At 39.0% G+C, this 23,849-nt stretch overlaps 4 protein-coding genes across 4 annotated transcripts; all 4 read right to left on the reverse strand.

Annotated features, from left to right (window-relative positions):
* Window positions 1–5,379: 5,379 nt before the first annotated feature.
* LOC137605534 (olfactory receptor 11A1-like) lies at window positions 5,380–6,330 on the reverse strand. Its single transcript, XM_068330281.1, has one exon. It carries the CDS (start codon window positions 6,325–6,327, stop codon window positions 5,380–5,382), a length of 948 nt encoding a protein of 315 aa, XP_068186382.1. The 5' UTR covers window positions 6,328–6,330.
* A 2,968-nt stretch (window positions 6,331–9,298) lies between these two features.
* Window positions 9,299–10,237, reverse strand: LOC137605536 (olfactory receptor 4E1-like). The gene has a single exon (XM_068330286.1). The coding sequence runs from the start codon at window positions 10,232–10,234 to the stop codon at window positions 9,299–9,301; it is 936 nt and encodes a 311-aa protein (XP_068186387.1). The 5' UTR covers window positions 10,235–10,237.
* A 5,105-nt stretch (window positions 10,238–15,342) lies between these two features.
* LOC137605204 (olfactory receptor 6N2-like) lies at window positions 15,343–16,254 on the reverse strand. Its single transcript, XM_068329699.1, has one exon. It carries the CDS (start codon window positions 16,252–16,254, stop codon window positions 15,343–15,345), a length of 912 nt encoding a protein of 303 aa, XP_068185800.1.
* Window positions 16,255–21,146: 4,892 nt separating this feature from the next.
* Window positions 21,147–22,058, reverse strand: LOC137605198 (olfactory receptor 6N2-like). Its single transcript, XM_068329686.1, has one exon. It carries the CDS (start codon window positions 22,056–22,058, stop codon window positions 21,147–21,149), a length of 912 nt encoding a protein of 303 aa, XP_068185787.1.
* Window positions 22,059–23,849: the final 1,791 nt, after the last annotated feature.

Here is a 23,849-nt window from a genome sequence, read left to right on the forward strand (position 1 = left end):
AAATGTAAAATAGAAATAAAGTAAGGCTATGTACTAAAATTTACAGAGCACTGAATGCTCAAATAGTGCAAATTTAATATTGAGAGACAATTGAGTTGTAATCAAACTTATACAATGGGCAGGGGATACAAGGGGTGATGTGAATATAGAGTTGTTCATTTTAAAATCTTTTGTAATTTTTTTTGGAGTGAATTAATACAGTAAGTTGTGGTTTGACTCAAAGTAGTGCCTGTCCAGAGAGAAGAAACACTTGGTAGCTGAGGTTCACAGTAACAGAAGTAATGAAAGATGGACGTAAAGGCAAAGATGGGCCTGTGGGAAACGTGGAGTGGTACATCCTACCAGGAGGAAGGTAGGATGCTAATAGAGGGGTACATAAAGCTGGTATCAGGAGTCACCAAATGGCAGATCCGGACTGTGATGGTTCTGTCCGGACCCGTGACCACTCCACGAGAGTAGATTTTCTTGGAGCATTTTTTCTGATGGTTGCGGCTACAGACGGTGAGCGCTGCTCTTCCAGTTAACACTGTAATAGCTCCACTCAGTTCATCCAATCAGATCGTTCTACGTGCTCTGTCAGCGCACCTGGAAGTGAGACGGCCCATTGCCGCTACTACTGTAAGTTTACCACTACAGCGGAGAATAGAGGAAGGGAGACAGTGAAAACAGCATAGCTCCAAACAAAGAGAGGTTAATGAGGAAAACTGCTGGTTAACCATGAGTGGACGAAATTTATTTTTATTCTTCCGTCAGGCAGTTCAAAACCATCGTGCCTCATATGCTTGGGGCGGCAGTGGCTCAGTGGTAAAGCAAGCGGTAGAGCGGGTCATCCTATGATTTAAGATCAGCGGTTCGATTCCCACTCCCGCCACAAACAAAATACCCAGAGGTGAGCTGACAGTGGGAGGCGTCAGATCACCTCTGGAGCACTGCCAAGGCACCCTTGAGCAAGGTGCCATCCCCTTTACAAATTGCTCATTTGAGGCGCACCAAGAAGGAGCTGCCTGCCACCCTACCTCCCCTGCATGCCCACAGGCCCCCTTGTGTGTGTGTGTGTGTGTGTGTGTGTGATACAGGGGCCTGTACTCACTCGCATTTGAATCATTAGCTAGAGTGGGCATTCTTAATTTCCCTTTGGGGATCAAACCAGTATATAAAATTGAAAAAAAATTTAAAAAATGCTCCGAACACGTAACATTAATTAAAAATTGTAACGTGAAGAGCCACAATGAAAAGCATAGAGCTTTTTAGCAAAGTTATAATAACGGAGCAAATTGCAAACAAATGTTACCAAAGGCATTGTGGATTTTAATAAAAATAAGAAGAATTCACACTTTATTCATCCCTCAGATGGAGGAAATCCCCTTTACACTCACATGTACATATATATGTGTTAATGCCTGTAGGCATGCAATTTGTAGTACAATATAGAGGTGTAGGGGAGGCGGAGTGATGGGTCGTATGAGGAAATCGTGCCCCAATGAGCATCTTGTGGGGTGGACGGCGCCTTGCATAAAAATGCGTAAATCGTGGGCATAGTTGTTTGTGTCACATAGATGTTTGTGTCACATGACAAAATGCACCAATCACGGTACATGTTTGCATCACATGACAAGATGCACAAATCACTAAACATGTTTACATCACGTGAATACACACATCACCGCTTGTATGATGGCTACTACACGGCGCCTGCCGTCTGACTATAAGGAGCCGTTTGACCCGCTTGTCTTAGATCAAATGTAAACGATCATATCTCCGGTTTTCCGGGGTCAATCGGCTCCAAATAAAAACCGAAAGACAGTTTCACATCTATACTGTCATATAAACATGCGCACAGCATTCCATGTGACAGACTTTATTTGTAAAGAATGATTTTAATAACATCGTGTGATCTGATCACGCTGGCGTGATCATAGGGCTGTAAGGGTTAACTGTAAAAGCAACTCCAGGGTCCAATATTAAATCAGGGCTAATTTCCAGTTTCTCATTCTTTTACTAGAGGTATACATTAATAATTTTTATTTTGTTTTGTACATGTTTTTACAACAGACTTCACACCATCATCTCATCATTTTCATCACATCACATCAACATCTGAAAAAAAGGGCTGACGGGTAGAAGCCATTAGGTTTGTGAAATCCCCTTCCCCAGAATCAACAAACACCTCTCTCATTAAAATATGTTGTCCACCAACTCAGACAGTAAATGTTTCTAGCCAGTTTATGAAAGGAATTTTGACTCTAATTGTAGCACACCGTCTATTCCCTTATCGGTGTAATCATAACATCGTTACATTAATTTTCTGCAGTTCCTGATATTACCCCTTGTCCAAGATATAACCTAGACCATAACCATGTTTACATTCTTTCGAGGAACAGCAAGGTTTGTTAACATTATAGATGGTCAAAACAAGAAGTTGACCTTGCGAGAATATAATGATCACATTAGCCTCCCACAGCAGACATACAGTGTTTATCCAAGAATTCAGCAGATGTTGTCACACAGCATTGTCACACACAATCCATCAGTTCAACATTCCATTATATTATCAACAGACATCAACATGCTCATAAAGGCTCAAACTTAATGCTATCTCTCCAAGCAGAAATCCATGACTTTGCTTCATTAATCCGTGTTTCTGATGCAGCGATGACGTTGAATGGTTTTTCAACCATTCTATGTAATCTTTAATTTGTCCAAAATTGGTGCAGAGGCTCCTACTATTGAAGTGACTCTTGTACTGATCGTTGGTATAGTAACAACTCTTGTCCATTTTGTTATTGTAGAAGTTGTCAGGGTCAATAATACCATTTCGTTCAGTCAAGGCATAATCCACAAATTTATCAACTCGAAACTATTTCGCTCAGCAGTTCTCTGTATTAGATCATTCATTTCTTCAGATTGGGCAGTGATAGCGATTTTCTGCTGTGCTGTAGTTAGAGGTTCTATTTTTGGCCATACCTTATTGGTCGAATTTCGCCAATTCTTCCATACTTTGTTCATCCAGGTTTTGTTTAATCAACCCATTCTTCTTCAGTCAACGAGCCTTTTTGACACAATCAGCATTCTTTTTGTGAGATTCTCATTAATGTGAACATTGTTGCCGTTCAGTTTGAAGCCTTGTTTTAGAAGAGCAATGATGTGCATACGGTTGTAGAATTTTATTAACACTGCAGGTGTTCTCCTACCCCCAGCTGGCAATGAATAACATGTGTCAATCTGGTCCATTTCTATACTTATCTCCAGATGTCTGAGTTGAGAAATCACCTGTTGCTCCACTGTCTCAGTGTCCGCATTGTATTCAGTTCCCTCTCCACTTCCCTTGGCCACAGCATGTGCATTATTACACAGCTTGGTTTTTATGTCATTGATGATCACATCATTTATGCGAATGCTTTGCTCAAATCATCCATTTTTGTTGTTGTCACTGTTTCAAGATAACAATGCGCTGTTTTTTTTCTTCCAAATCTTCCCCTATTTGCTTCACCTCATTCCCTATTTCTTCCATGGCGTCCCGCATTGGTTTAACTTCATTCGTTAACTCTTCTATAGTAGATGAGATACGGTCTAGAGCAGTGGTTCTTGACCTTGTTGGAGGTACCGAACCCTGCCAGTTTCATATGCTCACTCACCGAACCCTTCTTTAGTAAAAATTATTTTGTTTAGTTTTTTTCAAATTTAAGACATAAGTATATATTTTACTGGTGTATTTAATGAATTGTACATTAATGTCACCTTTTTCCAAGAACAAAACCAAGGCAGAGCATGATCTCACATGAAATGACCCACCTGCAAATCAGTTTGACTTCTGCTGTTGTTATTGAGAGACCAGTTCAGATATGCGTGGCTTCACCTTGCCAAGTGCTACTCTTATGTCATTTTCACAGCAAAGTCTGTTTCTGTTGTTTTCCATGCAGCTTAAGGATGTATTCCTTTATTTTTGCCAGTGCTGGACTAGAGTTGCTCAACTTGACATTGCAAATCATGCAGAACGCTGACTCCCATCACGTTCCGTTATACAGTACATGTAAATTCACTTTGCACATATTCATCCAACCACTTTCTTTTTTTGCCCAACATAGTTACTATGAATTAAAATATTAAGAAAGCAATCAGATGACGTACCATCATGACAGGCATAAATCGACTACTGAGTGCGCAAAATCCCCTGTTGCACAGGTAGGCTAATCGATGTAACATGACGTGATCACCTGCAGTTAGTGATAGCTAAGGGGAGCGTGTCATCACAAATTGACACGATGTGTCACACGTACACAGTGAGTACTGAGTGCGCAAAATCCTCTGTTGCCAGAGTTCTCTCTCGCTCTCGCTCTCGCTCTTGCTCTCTCTCTCACTTGACCTATCTCTGTCCCCAGTGTATTTCTCTTTCCAACCAACAAGTCAAGGCGGATGACCGCCTTCCAGAGCCTGCGTCCTGCCCGGAGTTTCTTCCTCAATGAGGGAGTTTTTCCCCGCCACCGTCGCTTATGCTTGCTCTGGAGGGCACTGTTGGCTTTCTATCTGTGAAACGCTTTTAAATGTCTTCACATGTGATTAAGCGCTATACATATAAAGTTGATTGATTGATATTAATGATTTACAGTGTAATGTTTCATGCACATGTTTTCAGTCTTCATAGCATTAAAATGGAAACAACAGTTGCACAGAGGAAGGTCAATATTTAATCAATGATAACAATTTATTTTGGAGATGACAATGTGAAGAGGGTATAACATGTGTTTTAAATTTCAACTTATTTTGAAGTCACAGGTAGTTTTAAAGTTCTGACCGGGAGCAGTAGTCCACCCCTGACAGTCATCCAGGTGGTTTGCACTGAGAGAATCGTTCTGGTATTGGGCATGAAACTAACACTGTGTTCAGACTTGCAGCCAAAATCTGATTTTCATCCAGATTGAATTTGGATGTCTCTTTTGGATTCTCAACAGTCACATAGCATATGACATCCGATTTTTTGATAGGACGGATTGAAACTATTTTCCGGAAGTAGTTTAAAACTGCATCTGGACAGAGCCAAACACGACAATCAGTTTTGATTGACCATGACATCAGTCATTAGCTGGGCTCCAGAAGGAAGAGTGTCGCACATTACAAGTGGTAAAAATAGAAGAACAAGTTGACAATGTCTGTTGTGTGTGAGAGTTTCTCCACCTCTACCAGACAGTGATACTGCCAATACGCTAAGGTAACAAAACTCCATGTTTGTCGTTTTTGTTGCTGCCGTTCCAATTATATGACCTCGCACATTACACACACTGAACAATGCCTCTGCTCCGACGTTGTTGCTAAGGCAACACACGGCAAGACCCCATTTAGGATAACTTCCGCTAACTAAGTGATACCTAATCACTGATCACATTAATATTGTCGTTGCTTTTGTATTACTTTGATAGGCTTGTGTTGACAGAACAGTCTCTTCAGGTGTTTAGAGATTTCTTTAACTTTCACTCCGTATATAATTGGATTGAACAAAGGATGATACAGAACTGATTGTAGACTCATTATCAAATGTACAGTTTTTGTGAAATTACTTTCCAGTCGAGCTATAATCACATCATATGAACAAAAACATGTAAAGCTGATTAAAACCAACAGGTGGGGTAAACATGTCTGTGCAGCTTTTGTCCTTACTTCTGTGCTACTTCGATAACATACCAGAAGGATCCTGATGTATGTAAATAGTATGAAGAACACTGGGAGAATTCCTGAACTTACAAGTAAAAAGATACCATATACAGCTAGTGCTCTTGATCTCACACAGTGGAGAGAGTACACTGAATTGTCACAAAAGATTCCATCAATAGTAAAATGACAGAGTTTTGAATTAGCATTCAGTACTAGAACAAGAGAAATCTGACAAGCAGGCAGGAACCAAGCTAACACCAGGAAAACACTCACAGTTCTTTTTCTCATGATAGCCAGATATTGTAGAGGTTTACATATAGACACATACCTGTCATAGGCCATGACTGACAACAGAAAGAATTCTGAACACCATGAAGTGTAATATAGAAAAAACTGAAATAAACAGGCTGAATAAGATATTATCTGTTTTTCAGATAAGAAGTCAATGAACAATTTTGGGTAAATAACAGTGCTGTACAAAGCAGAATTCAGTAGCAGAGCAGCAATGAAAATGTACATAGGCTCATGAAGGGTTTCATGTTGGCAGATAAGAGACACAATAGTGATATTACCACACATTATTAGAATGTAAACTGTAAACATGACCATAAAATAAACATACCTATATTTGGGTAGTTCTACAAACCCGCCAAGAGTCAAATATGTTACATTGACATCCATTAACAATGTTTGAGACTTTCAGTAATATGTCGTCACATTAAGTATAATTCAACCACAGATACCTGACTTTCAGAGATGGTTTGTGATCACACTAAGCCTCGAAAAGTGTCCTGTGTCAGTCTGTGTTAAGTTTCTATTGGTCTGATTCAACCTCCAAGGAACTCATTAAATGTCCCAACAACACTGACGAAATCACAGACAAAACTTCATCAGACTCTGGAGGCCAAGTTCTTGGTCAGTGTTTGTGGACTTTTCATCTCCCATGTTTTAAACAATGCAAAATTTTAAAGATATGCTTTTTATATTCCCATGTAAATTTTATCTTATTGCCACAGTTATTCAAGAATGTACTATCATAGTTCATGTATTTTTAAAACCTTCTAAAATATTTGACCATAAAGATATTAATGATTTACAGTGTGACGTTTCATGCACATGCCTTAAATGTTCATAGCATTAAAAAGCAGCATTTGCACAGAGAAAGGTTGATATTTGATCAATGATCCCAATTTATTTTCTTGATGAAAATGTAGAGAAAGGTATCACATATGTTTTAAATTTCAACTTATTTTGAAGTCGCAGGTAGTTTTAAAGTTTTGACCAGGAGCATTAGTCCACCCCTGACAGTCATCCAGGTGATTTTTAGCCCATCCAGATTGAAATCGGATGTCTCTTTTGGATTGTTAACACATAGCACATGAAATCTGATTTTTGCGGGATAATTGAAACGGTTTTTGGGTGGTATTTTCAAATCTCATTTGGACAGAGCCAAACACGATGGGTTTTGACTGACCATGACATCAGTCTACGCGACGCATTAGCTGGGCTCCAGAAGGAAGAGCGTTGCGCATTACGAGCGGTAAAAAATAGAAGTACAAGTTGACGATGTCTGGTGTGTGTGAGATTGTCTCAACCTCTACCAGACAGTGATACCGCCAATACGCTAAGGTAACCAAACTCCATGTGTGTCGTCATAGTTTTTGTTGCTGCCATCGCAATTATATGACATCACATATTACTCATGCCGAATGACGCCTCTGCTCCAACATCGTTGCTACGGCAGCCTGTCAGATTGGTCAATAACGTGGCCCAGTTTGAACAGAGCAAGATCCCATTTGGACACTTGATAAAAGCAGTGTGGACAGTTAGCCCAAAAAATCGGATATGAGAGGGAGTGTGATTGCAATCTGATTTGCGTGAAGTTTGAACGCAGCCTAATAGTACAAAATGAAACATCTATGAAATCATTTAGGAAGCTTGTACTGGCCAGCTGTCTGCCGGGCTATTGCCTGGGGATCAGGAACATGTTTGAGCAAGATGGCCACCTGGTTACCAGGGACAAGTGTTCAGACTGTTCCTCTACCTCCCAGGCTCCACTTTGAGTTGTCATGATTTTGGGTCACAAAATAAAACTTGACATTTGGATACTGAAGATTATCAGGCTCTCAAAAACTCCATAAAATACAAGCAATCCAGTGTTCTGCATGCCAGTCTTTTAGTCTGGTCATGCACTGCTCATTTTGGAGCCAATGTGTCTACCAGTACAGTACCTGGAATTTGAACCAATGGTACATTTTTGCGTCATTACACTTTTTTTTGTGTGAACAGAATATTGGCCTATAAATATATATTCTTTCGAAGAAAATTCCTGAATATTGTCCTACTATAATTTTAGATCCAGTGTAATTATACAATAACTCCATCACTACAGCCGCTGCACCGATCCATCCATCAATCTCACATTCCGTTCTTCCCTCACTTGTTGAGAGTACAGAGCTGGTCATGTGTTCCGCGACCAGGACAAAAACTGCATTATCATTGTCAGATTTATTTAACTCTATCCTTATACCTCAACTATATATGGATTTGAGACAATTGATCCTGATGAACAATAGCAGATGGTTATGTCATTTCCTTTTACCATCTTTCCTGCTGCCAGCCTTGCTGTTCCCCTCTGCCTTCCTTCTACGTTTCAGTACCTGAATTTTGTATCTGAAAATGTGCATAAATAAAGTCCCCTTTTGTTTACAGAATCACTAAACACTTGGCCCATTTTTATTTATTTTTTTATTTTGTATACTTCAGTAATCCGCAAAGGAAAATTAAGAGAACACTGTAGTTACTTAATCCAATTACATGCACATGTTAGTGTGTACAGGTCCTGAACAAACACACACAGGGGGCCTTTACGCATGCAGAGGGAGGTAGAGTGGCGAGCAGCTCCTGCTTGGTGCGCCCCAAATGAGCATCTCCCACTGTCAGCTCACCTCCGAGTGTTTTTTTGGGCGGGAGCGGGAATCAAACAACTGATCTCAGATCATTGGACGACCCGCACTACCGCCTGTTCCACCACTGAGCCACTGCCGCCCCATATCTTTGTCTGATTTTAAAATTTTAATTTTTAAATTTCCTACATGTTAAACAGAACTGGAGCATTGAATTGAGCCCACGAGGAATACTAGGCTCCTTTTCGATTGTCGTCTAGTTTTAGTTTTATTTACAAATTTGTGTGTGTGTGTGTGTGTCTGTGTGTGTGTGTGTGTGTGTGTGTGTGTGTGTGTGTGTGTGTGTGTGTGTGTGTGTGTGTGTGTGTGTGTGTCTGTGTGTAAACATACAGCATATGTATATATACCACATATAAAAAATATATGTAAATATATACATATACACATATAGTGTATATATAAAGTAATATATTTCAGTTTTGCTGTCTCAGACATTTCTAATTAAACCAGACAAGAATATGTAAGAATGCCTTAAACAAAATTCAAAATTAAATTCACCCACTTACTGTTAAATATATAGTAGGAATAACTTTTATCACAATAATTTTTTTTATTGCATGAAGTACTCTGAAGGGCTTTTGCAATGGAATGAAAACATCTTTCCATTCAATATCTCAGAAAATGCATGCTTCAACATATCTACGCTATTTCAAAATAAATTATTGTTATTATTACTAACATTACTATTATGGTTGTTGCTTTTGTATTACTTTGATCGGCTTGAACAGTCTCTTCAGGTGTTTAGAGATTTCTGTCATTTTCACTCCGAATATAATTGGATTGAAGAGAGGATGATACAGAACAGATTGCAGACTCATTATCAAACGTAAAGTTTTTGTGAAATTAGTTTCCAGTCGAGCTATAATCACATCATATGAACAGAAACATGTAAAGCTGGTTAAAACCAACAGGTGGGGTAAACATGTCTTTACAGCTTTTGTCCTGACTTCTGTACTACTTCGATAACATTCCAGGAGGATCCTGATATATGTAAATATTATGAAGAACACTGGGAGAATTCCTGCACTTACAAGTAAAAAGATACCATATACAGCTAGTGCTCTTGATCTCACACAGTATACATAGTGTGCTGAATTGTTACAAAAGATTCCATCAATAGTGAAATTACAGAGTTTTAAATTAGCATTCAGAACTAGAGCAACAGAAATCTGACAAGCAGGCAGGAACCAAGCTAACATCAGGAAAACACTCACAGTTGTTTTTCTCATGATAGCCAGATATTGTAGAGGTTTACATATAGACACATACCTGTCATAGGCCATGACTGACAACAGAAAGAATTCTGAACTCCACGAAGTATAATATAGAAAGAACTGAAAGAAACAGGCTGAATAAGATATGATCTGTTTTTCAGATAGGAAGTCAATGAACAACTTGGGGTATATGACAGTACTGGACAAAGCAGAATTCAGTAGCAGAGCAGCAATGAAAATGTACATAGGCTCATGAAGGGTTTCATGTTTGCAGATAAGAGACACAATAGTGATATTACCGCACATTATTAGAATGTAAACTGTAAACATGACCATAAAATAAACATACCTATATTTGTGCAGTTCTACAAACCCACCAAGAGTTATATATGTTACATTAACATCCATTAACAATGTTTGAGATAATCACTAATATGCCGTCAAATTCAGTATAATTCATACACCAGTACCTGACTTTCAGAGATGGTTTGTGGTCACACCAAGACTCAGAAAGTGATCTGTGTCAGTCTGTGTAAAGTTTTTTATTGGGGTGATTCAACCTCCAAGGAACTCATTAAATGTTCCAACAACACTGAGGTCATCACACACAGAACTTCATCAGACTCTGGAGGACAATTTCTTGGTTTGTGCTTGTGGACTTCGCATCTACCGTGTTTTAAGCTATGCAAAGACATGCTTTTTATATTCCCTTGTAAATTTCATCTTATTGCCACAATTATTCAAACATGTATGATCATATTTCATGTGTGATTAAAACTTTCTAAAATATTTGACCATAAAGATGTTAATGATTTACAGTGTAATGTTTCATGCACATGCCTGAAAATGTTCATAGCATTAAAATATAAACAGTATTTGCACAGAGGAAGGTGACCATTTGATCAATGGTCCCAATTCATTTTCTAGGTGAAAATGTAGAGAGGATATAACATAGGTTTTAAATTTCAACGTATTTTGAAGTCACTTGTAGTTTTAAAGTTTTGACCAGGAGTAGTAGTCCACCCCTGACAGTCATCCAGGTGGCTTGCACTGAGAAAATCCTTTTGGTGTTTGGCACGAGACTAATATTAAATATGAAACCGTTATGACATCAGTTCAGATGCTTGTCCTGGCCACCTGTCTACCAGGGACAGGTGTTTAGACTGTTACTCTACCTCCCAAGCTCCACTTTGAGTTGTCATGATTTTGGGTCACAGACAAAATTTGAGACTAGGAGACTGAAGATTATCAGTCTTTCAAGTAACTCAATGAAATACAAGCAATCCTGTTTTTTGCATTACAGTCTTTTAGTTTGGACATGTACCGGTAGAGCCGATGTGTCTACCTGTACAGTGCCTGAAATTACAATCAATGGTACATTGTTGCATGTTTTCACATTTTTCTCTTTGTAAATACAGTACAATATCAGCCTATAAATATACTGTATATCCTTTAGAAGATAATTTCTGAATATTGTCTCACTAAAATTTTAGACCCGCTGTGATTATTATTAACTATTATTAATACTATTAATAAATTCATTAAGATCATTCGGGATGCAAATGGTTAATGAAGTGAGGGGTGGAGCGAGGAAATTTTGGTATTTGAATGTGTAATGAAGACGTTTTCAGTGCCTTTTTTATCACTTGTGCAGACACCTGTGCAGATTTGTTTGACGCTGTTTGGAAGTTCATTGGATGTTGTGGGTCGGAGCCATTTTATGTTTTTTCAGTTTTCCATTCATTTCTACATATTTATACTTGTCGTGATTAACATCGCAAATCAATTAATCTATGGATATCAGTGCACATGTACAACTGACGGCAAGTGTGTGCTTTGCAAGTCAACATTATCAGAGAAACCTCCCAAGGAATTGCCAGAAAGAACAGCAGAGGAAATCATACTTAAAACAAGTAGAACCAAAGTGGCACAACTGTTTTGTTGCTCTGACACACCACAGGATTCCTAAACCAGCAGACCGAACTGCTTCACTTGAAGAGGTTGTGCATGCAGGGCTTTGAACTGGTTCATGGAACGAAAACGAAAAACAGAAACTTGGTTATTTTGCCAGGAACGAAAACAAAACCGAAAAACTTTATATTTTTTAATGTTCCAGAATAGAATTTGAACAGAAAATAATTGTAAACAGTTTAATATGTTGGGGGGGTTTTTTTTTCATTCTTGAAAAAAATATCTGACCTCTTGTTTCCCTTCCTGTCATTCACTCTGCGTGATGACAGCAGTCAAGGAAAAGACAGTCTCCCAATATTCCTAACAGGTAAACATTGCAGTCTGCCAATCTTTAAAAAATGTTTGATTTAGACATTAACTCATTGGCTGCCAGTCATTTTCAGTGCAGTGTGTCCTCATACTGCCAGCGCTTTGTAGCATTTCGTCTCCCCCCCGGTGGACTTCCCCCGGTGTTTTCTTTCTATTCTTGACCAATCACAAGTTGCTTTGTTCTGAGCAACACTGTGTTCACTCCCCGGTGAGCTCTGACACTCTGACACATGCAAACTTTGTTCCATCATAAGCTGCCGTGACTTCTCCATCTCCCTTTGATTCTCCATCTTCTGTTCCGTAACTGGATCAGTGCTGTTGTACTAATTACTGTAACTACAGTCTGTAAACTAATTGCTTTAATTGCCAAAATTAACTGCCTAACGCTTTATACCTGTTTATATTTACATGGAACATTATTAACCGGTTCGGGAACTTTATTTTTTTGTTCTAACCGGTTCAGGAACTTCAATTCTTTGGTGGACCTTAAAACTGGAAACATGATAATTCTGCTTTTGTTTGGAACAAACAGAAATTCTATTCTGGAACATAAAAAAATATTTTTAAAAATATTATAAAAAAGTTTTCCTCGATGAGCTAAAAATTCTGGTTTAAAGGCCTGTGTGCACGTGAAAGCTTTGTGAAACGAGTCTTGTAAAAAAAATCACATTGTTATCACTGTGAGGAACTGGAAGCACAAGAGAAAGTGGCTGCTATAAAGATGTTGAGGGAGATTTTCTTGTGCTTCTGTCTTTGATTCTTGCAAGAATGTTAACTTTGTATTCAACTAAACGGGCCATGGATCGACCAGTCAATTGCCATGGCAGTTCCTCCACTTCTCCTGCTTGCTCAGACTGTCTTGACATAACCTGGGGAATTTTCTCTTCCTTATCAACTCCAAGCTTCCTGGTGTTCGGTTCGGCGAACAACCTGCTCCCTTGTGGAGACTTGACCACAGGCCCCGGCAACAGATAGGGAGAAGAACAAGTGGCTTGGAATACTGACCTCGATTGCCATTTGGTTCCTGGACTGCACCTGTATAAACCTCTTCAATAACATGCTCCCAATCTCACTTCAAACACAATGGACTTTGATCATTGTCATGTTTGTTGTGTCCTTTACTTGTAACATCATTTACACAATTACCATCCTAGGGAGAGGAATCCATCATCTGGGGTTCTCCCAGGGGTTTCTTCTTTTTTCTCTGCACAAGTTTTTCCTACATGGTTGGAGGGTCTCAGTGTAGAGTTGTAATTCTGTATAGCTTGTAAAGCCCTCAGAGACAAGTTGTTACTTGTGAATTTGGGCTATACACTTTAGAATTGACTGATTAATTGATTGTCCTCCAATTGGCCTGCCACTAGCAGAAAAAGACAATATGGTTACGGGATGGCAAGACTGATCAAAGGATGTCAAAACTGTTTTTAGGGTATGGAGTGTCACCTCTCTGGTTGTGAAAGATACTGAGCTGGTGTATAATGTTGACTGATATCAACTTTATACAGTCGGGTTTACGTCGATGAACTATGAGGTTCTGGACCCATGCTCATTGAGAGGGCCTGGAGTCAGAGGGGACTTTCTTTAAGGGTAGTGAGCAGGAGAAGGCTCACTTGTAGCCGGTGCCTCAAGGCCAGTATGTGAGGGTTGACCTCAAACAACAAAAGCTTTGCTTCTTTCACTTTTAGATTGGGGAGTGGGCTGTAACTGTCTTTAACTGGGAGGGTTACACACAGAGGAAATGATTCAGTTACTTTCAGGTGACTTCATCACCTGAGGTGGGGGGCCAACAGCTAAAACCTATAGGACTGGGTTTCAGCGACTCTCCTTGTGAGTTCAAGACCACAATGACTACTACCACTTCATAATATTAAATGTTAAATACGTACTCAAAAAGTTATTATATTTGCACAAAACTATCAGACTACCTCACAGATCGAGTGCCGAATGCTGAGACACTCCATAAGCACAGTTCTAGCTCCACACAGAGGTAGAGTGGCATCCCTCTTAGCCAATGGGATGCCAGGAAGATACGTACCGTATTTTTCGGACTATAAGTCACAGTTTTTTTCATAGTTTGGCCGGGGGTGCGACTTATACTCTGGTGCGACTTATGTGTGAATTTGTTAACACATTATTATATCATTTCACATGTTATTTTCACACTTAACTGCAAGAGGTTGCTCTAGGCCTGTGTAGACAATTTCAACATTGCCAGTAACTCACGATGAGTCTGACGTAAGTGACGTAGAAGAGGATGTGGCGCATCGTCTACCTCCCGAGTTGGGGGAGTTGTTTAAAAGTGACACCGAGGATGAAGATTTCATTGGATTTAGTGATTTGGAGTGAAAACTGATAGTTTGGTAAAGTTGTTAGCATGTTATTTATGCTAGAGTTATCTGAATAACTGTTAATATGTTACGTCGTTACTGACATTACCAGGCATGTCAGTCATGTAACATTAGTATACCATACACTTATTCAGCCTGTTGTTCTCTATTTTATTTTTATTTTAAATTGCCTTTCAAGATGACATGTATGTTTTTGGTGTTGGATTTTATCAAATAAATTTTCCCCACAAATGCGACTTATACTCCAGTGCGACTTATATATGTTTTTTCCTTCTTAATTATGCAATTTTGGGCTGGTGCGACTTATAATCCGGAGCGACTTATGGTCAGAAAAATACGGTAATAAGTAATGTCCAATGGCAGAGCAGCTAAGAGAATGTTGCGTTCAGGAACTTGTGGGAGATTTGACTATCAGCCGATACTGTGTTTTTACATTACGTAAGTCGAAATTTCTTTCGTAAGTAGAGGTAACATTTTCCTACTGAGAAATTTTGTAAGTAGAAAATTTCGTAAGTACAGACATTCGTAAATAGAGGTATCACTGTAGTTTAAAATGGAACAGCAATTTAAAATCACATTCTTCCCTGTGAAAACGCCATGATATCCATAATCATTTTAGAGATGATACTAACTTAAACTGAGTTCTGTTAGGGTTAATTATTACCTTCATACTTGTGACCATAATATGCATATTCATTTATAGAGTTTTACTGGTTATTCATTTCATCTGACCCATCAAAAAATTAAGGAGCAAATTATGGAGTAACGAAGGAAAATCGAGCAACACACATTTTTAAGATGAAAATGCTCTCTGACATTTATTATCAACAACAACATCTGATAAATCACATCACTGCATTGTTATTACAGAAGTCAATCATAACATATTCATTTAATCTTAAACAATCTCTTCAGGTGTTTATGAATTTCTTTCATTTTCAGTCCGTATATGATTGGATTAAAGACAGGATGATACAAAAAAACCTGTAAAGTCATTAAAAAATGTACAACTGTTGGAATATTAGATTCTAGTCTGATATTAATGATGTCATACATGCACAACAAAGAAAAGTTTATCAAAACCAGGAGGTGAGGTAAACAGGTCTCTGCAGCTTTTTTCCTGACTTCCCTGCTACTCCTGTATGTTACTGTAAATATTTTTGCATAGGTAAAAAGTATGAACAGCAAGGGAAGAAGTGCAACATTTATCAAAATGAACACACCATAAATTGATATTGTTCTTGAAGGAACACAATGAAGTTTGTAAATTGAGTTATTACAGAAAATGCCTTTCAGAGTAAAGTTACAGAGCTTCCTGTTGAGACTTATAATCACAGCTGCCACCATCTCAGCAGCAGGAAGAAGCCAAGCAACAGCCAGAAAAATACAGACAGTTGTTTTCTTCATGATTGTTGGATATTGCAGAGGTTTACATATGGACACATATCTGTCATAGGCCATACCTAACAACAGTAAATACTCTGAACCACCGAAACTGTAAAACATGAAATATTGTAGGAGACAGGCTGAGTAAAATATTATCTGTTTTTCAGATAAAAAGTCAATCAAAAGCTTTGGGTAGATCACAGTGCTGAAAAGAACAGAGTTGATTAACAAAGCTGCAATAAAGATGTACATAGGCTCATGAAGGTTTTGCTGGGACCAGATAAGGTACACAATAGTACAATTACTACATATAATGAAGATATATGCAGTTAAAATGATTAGAAAATAAAGATATCTGTATTTGTGAACATCCACATGCCCTGCAATAGTTAAATATGTCACATTTAAGTCCATTAAGTTAATCAAATATTAAATACTGATTGACAAATAGGTAGAATTTAAAACAGAAATAAAGCCTGATAAACAAACCTCACTTTTAAGATGGTAACAGTTCCCTGAACCAGAACGTGTTCCTGTCCAACGTTCAGGACAGTGACCTTTTTGGGTCAGTGGAATGTTTTATGGGGTTTCTTCACCCTCCATGGATCTCATTAAACTCACCACCAAGAACAGCACGTAAACAACTTCATCAATCTCTCGAGGCCTGACTCCATCCAAACTTTGGGCTGAGACCTCACTGACAGAGGGTACTGCCAGCTGCTCTCAACAGACCCAAAACACGTTTGTAATTCACCATAAACTTAGACTTTGTTTTGAGCGAATTATGTGTCACTTGCGTGCAGACTTTAAAGGGGTCCTATTATGAAAATCACACTTTTTCAGGTATCTGCATATACATAGTGTTCCTCCCTAACCCGACCAATTCCTACAATCTGGTAAACAAACGCTTCCTGCATCAATAGATATTTGGGGTTCTCGAAATTCATGGCCCGGACTGAAACAAAACTCCGAGGGGGAGTTGGTGTCTGCTGGTCCAATCAGATCGTGCCGGGTTTTCGGCCGCCTCTTCTCGGTGTAGTTTCCGTTTCCGGTTTCATCCTGTAAACAAAGAACTGAGACAGAGCTGCCTACATCCTGATCCCCCATAAGTGTGAAGACTTCCATGGATGGAATTGTCAGATTAGGTGAGCTTAAATGTGTACAGACTTCAAGGGTATGAAAAGATTAGATAAGTTCTGTGTGTACTGGGACAGGGTTGAAATGTCTGAAAAGACATTTGAACCCTGTCATTACTGACAAGTTTATTGTATGATTAAAACTAAATACTTATGCAGCCAGCAAAATAATGAATAGCATGTATATAATGTTTAAATCTCACATACACATACACACACGCGCAAGAATACAAGAGAAAAACTTGGTCTTACAGGTAAAATCCCATGTTTCATTAGTTTGCATTAGCTTAGCTCCCGTGTTATCCACGATCTGTCATAGTCCATGACGATTTTCTGAAAATACAATAAATCACTGCTTTGAAGTGGGATGTAATTATCTCACCGGCCGGTCTGATCATGTTTAAACAATGAGCCACAAGTCTATGTTAAGCAAAGACTGTTGAAAATGAGGAAGCAGCTCCACGCTCAGCGCCGAAAAATCAACCGTTATGTCATGAAAAACAAGGGCGCTAAACACGAGAAGAATTAGAGCGAAATACGTAGCCGCGAAGTCAATGGACGTTAAAAAAAGCATAATATGGGACCTTTAAATCTTATTGTACTGATTTGGAGGTTTTGTTTCAGTCAAATTATATTATGATGAGCCTAAGAACTTTAAACATCTTTGTGCTGCCTTGTAAACTTGGTTAATTGTAGCCGTTTTATTTGATCATGTGAGATCTCCTGATTTTGTCTCTCGCAGAACACCAGCACCTTTTGTCACTGCTTTTGCTAAAGACAATATATGTGGCATGTAGGACTTTTTGTGCGTCCAGTGGGATTACCAAACTTTATCAAAAATCATTCAGTTCTCTCTAACTTCAATTTTATTTAACTTTAACTTTTCTTTACTTAGTTTTTTTCCTCACCTCACTAGTCCTTCAAAACACCGACACATTACTTTTACATTTACTGATTCACAGACACATCGAAGAGACCACATACATTGTCTGACAGACATTGATAAAGGTTCTCTGGTTACCTTAATTATGCGCAGTTCAGTCACGGTGTCATCTCTATCAATGTCCAGCCATTAGAATCCGGATCACGGCACCAGTTTGTTAGGTCAACTTCTGGATGCAGGGGCCCCAAGTTACCCAGTCAGTCTTTCGTCAGTCTCTACCTGGAACACTAAATCTTGTTGAGGTGGATCGTCAATGATCAGACAAGGGAACAGGTGGAGGAGAAGCTAGAGAGGTGGAGGTTTGTCCTGGAAAGGAGAGGAATGAAGGTTAGCCGCAGTAAGACAGAGTACATGTGTGTGAATAAGAGGGACCCAAGTGGAAGAGTGAGGTTACAGGGAGAAGAGATCAAGAAGGTGGAGGATTTTAAGTACTTAGGGTCAACAGTCCAGAGCAATGAAGAGTGTGGAAAAGAGGTGATGAAGCGTGTACAGGTAGGATGGAACGGGTGGAGAAAAGTGTCAGGTGTGATGTGTGATAGAAGAGTTTCAGCTAAAATGAAAGGAAAGGTGTACAAAACTGTGGTGAGACCAGCAGTGTTGTTTGGTCTAGAGACAGTGTCACTGAGGAAAAGACAGGAGACAGAGCTGGAGGTAGCAGAGATGAAGATGCTGAGGTTCTCTCTGGGAGTGACCAGGAAGGATAGGATCAGGAATGAGTACATCAGAGGGACAGCACATGTTACAGGTTTGGAGATAACAGAGAAGCCAGACTGAGATGGTTTGGACACGTCCAGAAGAGAGATAGTGAATATATTGGTAGAAGGATGCTGAGTTTTGAGCTGCCAGGCAGGACACCTAGAGGAAGACCAAAGAAGAGGTTTATGGATGTAGTGAAAGGGGACATGAAGGTAGTTGGTGTGAGGGAAGAGGATGCAAAGGACAGGGTTAGATGGAGGCAATTGATTAGCTCTGGCGACCCCTGAAGGGAAAAGCCGAAAGGAAAAGAAGAAGAAGAATGTAATGTAAAGTTACTGATTAAATTCCAGAAATCAACTGTTCCCTGTGTGGTGCCTGCTCTCTGACCGGAGTTACCGCTGTGGATAATGGGGTTCCAACACACACACACACAGTCCCCCCGATTATATCTCCAATAGGTGGTGATTACACGAAGGACTCATTAGAATAATGAAAACAAAACATCATACAGAAAGTTAGACACGCTTCTCTCTGCAAAGACAGTGAAGGAAAGAAGATGCAACATCACCAGTCAGCAAATGTAGGACATTAATTCAACTCCAGCATTATCAATTCAACGTGATGAGTCCTGTGATGTGATCGATAGTGAACAGACAGGCTGTTGTGCAGGTATGTAAACTCCAACGAGCAGCAAAAGAAATAATAGTTAATAGCACTGCTTGTTTAAAACACATTATCTAAACATGCTCAATAAAAGTCTCCAGGAGCGGAAACACTGTTTTGTCATTGGAGCTCAAGCTGACTGTATTCATCAGGGATGAACAGCGAGGCTTTCTCACCCCCCCTTCTTGAAAGAGTCCAGAGACGTTCATCACCATCACCATCACACACTGAACAGGGATTACTGTATTTAAGATTGATCGTCGATATGTGAGCTCCATTTGGGAGTAGATTTAAAGAGTTCATCAATGCAACAAAACATAATACAGTAATATAGTAATGGAAGTTAAACTTAAAGCACCAAATCTGGTACAACACAGTCACATGGTGTCATTCTCTCCAGGATGCGCTGCATGGAAAATAGATAATGCATCTCATTATGCATTGTACACTAGTTAATCAGTTTGATAGTAGGTTAATATAGCTAATATAGACATTTAGAGCTTGTATTGCCTTCATATAAAGCTTATAATTTTTTGCGGCTCCCGACAGGTTTGATTTAATTTTTTTTGGTTCAATTTGGCTCTTTGAACGCTTAAGGTTGCAGACACCTGATCTAGACATTGGAGTTCAGACATAACTTGCAAACACACCTGCCATTTGCTTTACTCTTCATGTCACCAGTGCTGTCTGTGCAAATATTTGTACCATTATGGGGCCTTTTCACTACGCTTACTGTTGAAATCGTAGTGAAGATTGTTTATTTTCTCTGACAAGGAAGAATAGCGGAGGCTGTGGTTTTATTTCATTTTTGATGACAACCTGCCGGCTGCGTTGCCCTCAGGTTTATTAGTGTGTGAACCACTTGACTTCAGCTTGTTTCAGCAATGAGGGACAGGGCAAACGTGGCTTTGCCTTGACACTGACTGTCATAAAAGGTCACTCCCAACCACACAGGACCCAGTAACTGCACCTGGCCCACAGTGACCTATGAGTATTGTGAAGTCAGCTTGAATTTGGCTAACTGGCTCTGCTTCGGTCCATTTATGTGTAATCTGTGTATGTGCGTATTCTCATCCAGTCTGTTCACAGAGTCATACAGAGTACAGGCAGAGATACAATAAGCATAAGAGACTGATATCGCCATTGATTTAAACTTTTGGCTTCTGATTTAAGCTCTTTGATAAAGTTTACAATTTATGTAATTCCTCCATCATTCGGACGTGACCACACGGTGTTTCTTGGTGTATGATACAGTGATAAACTGTTAACTCGCCGGAATAGTTCTTTACCTTTGACATTCATTTTCAAAGTGTCTTCACAATCAGAATCCTCAATAATCCTCAAGGGGGGAATTGGTTTCATTACATTCACTCCGCTTTAGAACATAAGTAACAATAAGACGAGTAGATGTGGCTGCAGGCCTTGAATTTTACAATTAAGGGTTACAGTGAAAGGTGTTCAGTTTGAGGATTGTAGGATAACGCATTTATCACATGGCCACGCAATAATGTGTTCTATATTTAAAATCATTCATGTTGTATTAATAATCATTACAAGAGAGTGAGAAATTATACATACCTAATAAATCCTGACATTATAAAAAATCATTTAAAAATGTTACTCTTATACAGAGTTTAGGATTAATTATTATTTTCATTCATATGCCCATAATATTCATATTGTTATTATTATGCATTTGTAGAGTTCTGACTATTTCATCTGACACGTGAAAAGATTGTGAAGCAACTAAGGAAAATTGAGCAGAACTCACATTTTACAGTAAAAAATGCTCTTTTCTATTTATTATCAACAACAACATCCGATAAATCACATTATTGTTATTACAGATGTCAATGATGATATCATGTTCATTTAATCTTCACCAATTTCTTCAGATGTTTATGGATTTCTTTCATTTTCAGTCCGTATATGATTGGATTAAAGACAGGATGATACAAAATTAGCTGTAAAGTCATTATAAAACGTGCAACTGTGGGAATATTAGATTCTAGTCTGATATTAATGATGTCATACATGCACAGCAAAGAAAAGTTTATCAAAACCAGGAGGTGAGGTAAACAGGTCTCTGCAGCTTTTTTCCTGACTTCCCTGCTACTCCTGTATGTCACTGTAAGTATTTTTGCATAAGTAAAAAGTACGAACAATAAGGGAAGAAGTGCAACACTTATCAAAATGAACACACCATAATTTGATACTGTTCTTGAAGGAACACAAGGAAGTTTCTGGATTGAGTTGTTGCAGAAAATGCCTTTCAGAGTAAAGTTACAGAGCTTCCTGTTCAGACTCATGATCACAGATGCCACCACCTCAGCAGCAGGAAGAAGCCAAGCAACAGCCAGAAAGATACAGACAGTTGTTTTCTTCATGATGGTTGGATATTGCAGAGGTTTACATATGGACACATATCTGTCATAGGCCATACCTAACAACAGTAAATACTCTGAACCACCAAAAGAGTAAAACATGAAATATTGTAGGAGACAGGCTGAGTAAGATATGATCTGTTTTTCAGATAAAAAGTCAATCAAAAGCTTTGGGTAGATCACAGTGCTGAAAAGAACAGAGTTGATTAACAAAGCTGCAATAAAGATGTACATAGGCTCGTGAAGGTTTTGGTGGAACCAGATAATGTACACAATAGTACCATTACTACATATAATGAAGAAATATGCAGTTAAAATTATTATGAAATAAAGATATCTGTATTTGTCAATTTCCACATGCCCACCAAGAGTTAAATACGTCAAATTTAAGTCCATTAAATTAATCCAATATTAAATACTGATTGATAAACAGGTATATATTTTTCAGGTATATAGCCTGAAAAACAGACCTCACTTTAAAGATGGTAACGGCTCCCTGAACCAGAACGTGTTCCTGTCCAACGTTCAGGAAAGTGAACTCTTTGGGTCAGTGGAATGTTTTATGGGGTTTCTTCACCCTCCATGGATCTCATTAAACTCACCACCAAGAGTAGCATCTAAACAACTTCATCAATCTCTCGAGGCCTGACTCCATTCAAACTTTGGGCCTGTTTCTCCATACAAGGACTCAATGTCGCCGAAACAAGACAGGGTTATACAATGAAAATGAAAGATCACTGTCCACATTATGCTGCACAGATAGAACATGCTAAATGCTAGTGTTAGAAGAAAAAAGTTGATATTTGCATTGATGTGTGTACATTCTTTACCAAGGATTTACTTTCACCCATACATTCCATCATTAAGGGCCTCAAATGGTGGTGGGGTTTGAACAAACAGGAACTGCGCGCCTTCATCCAACCATCACGACACATTGACCACTACTACAGCATGTGCTGAGTGGCTATCTGGGACACTGCTGGAGAACTTCAAGTGATTGAGAAGGAAGTGCTTAAACGTACCCATTTTTTCATCTGTTATATCCTTCTGTTTTTATCCTTCGTTCTCAGCTGCTGACATGTGTGATTCTCCCCTGCTGGATCGTACCTAAGTAAAATTGATTAATAAACTATTATTCAAGCCGTTTACCTATGTATTTTTACCGTGAGTGCGAAGGACTACGTTTAAACTTACGCATCGACTTGAGCAGCAATTCACTCCCACGCCATCTCTCTTTTCTTCACAGCTGCACCGCTGTTCTCTTTCTTCTGAAAATGTCCTTGAAGTCTTCATACATTAAAATCTATACTCTGACTGCCGTAAAGCGTTGCGGTGCGCGTCTCGTCTGTTGTCATGGTGAATCGTCAAATCGGGGTTCCATTGATGATGGCTTTTCTTCGAGTTGTCCTGCCTGTTAAACTGCATGTCAACTTTTAAAAAAAACTAACCCTGAAAAGCATTTGTGCGCCCTTCTTGATGGTACAATGGGAGTGATTGATGTATACTGAGCCATATTGATTGATTGACACCTCTTCTCTCTAAATAAGGGCGTGGTCATCCCCAAGTTCGTGTTCAGGCTAAGGTAGCAGTGTGTGGTAATGACCTGGCTCAGCTACACACTGAAAGTTCCTCACAAGCTGTTGACTAGCTCCGCTTCAGTCGTGTGTGTGTGTGTGTGTGTGTGTGTGTGTGTGTGTGTGTGTGTGTGTGTGCACATGCGTGTGTGTGTGTGTGTGTGTGTCAGCGTAAGAAGTATCCTCAGTGTCATAAAAACCAGTTTCATAGCAGATGAAAAGGCTACTAAATCTAAAACTGATTTGAATTCAGAACAATAGCTTGAATCCCAAGTGACATTTAATTTTATTTAAAATATTTTTTGAAAAGCCAACATATAATCGAGGACGATGTAAATCCAACTGGCCTAAGCCGAGGTAAAGCTTTAGTTTCTTTCAGTTGTGTTGTTTTAATGTCCTGTACTTCCATCCATCCACTTTCTCACGCTTTATCCGCCGCAGCGGGTCGCGGGGAGCTGGAGCCTATCCCAGCTGGCATAGGGCGTAAGGGAATAGTACCTTAGTGTTTAGAGTAGTAATGAACTTTAAATTACATCAAATGGTGATTATAGATTGAAATTCTTAAATTCCTTAAAATTTACACACACATGGTAACTTTGTGTACACAAACCTG

Source organism: Antennarius striatus, chromosome 12, assembly GCF_040054535.1.
Source record: "Antennarius striatus isolate MH-2024 chromosome 12, ASM4005453v1, whole genome shotgun sequence".
NCBI lineage: Eukaryota > Metazoa > Chordata > Actinopteri > Lophiiformes > Antennariidae > Antennarius > Antennarius striatus.

What these genes read in the sequence shown, in the direction of transcription:
- LOC137605198 (XM_068329686.1), bottom strand. Translation starts at nt 22,058, where the DNA reads ATGGACTTAAATTTGACGTATTTAACTCTTGGTGGGCATGTGGAAATT.
- LOC137605536 (XM_068330286.1), bottom strand. Translation starts at nt 10,234, where the DNA reads ATGGATGTTAATGTAACATATATAACTCTTGGTGGGTTTGTAGAACTG.
- LOC137605534 (XM_068330281.1), bottom strand. Translation starts at nt 6,327, where the DNA reads ATGGATGTCAATGTAACATATTTGACTCTTGGCGGGTTTGTAGAACTA.
- LOC137605204 (XM_068329699.1), bottom strand. Translation starts at nt 16,254, where the DNA reads ATGGACTTAAATGTGACATATTTAACTATTGCAGGGCATGTGGATGTT.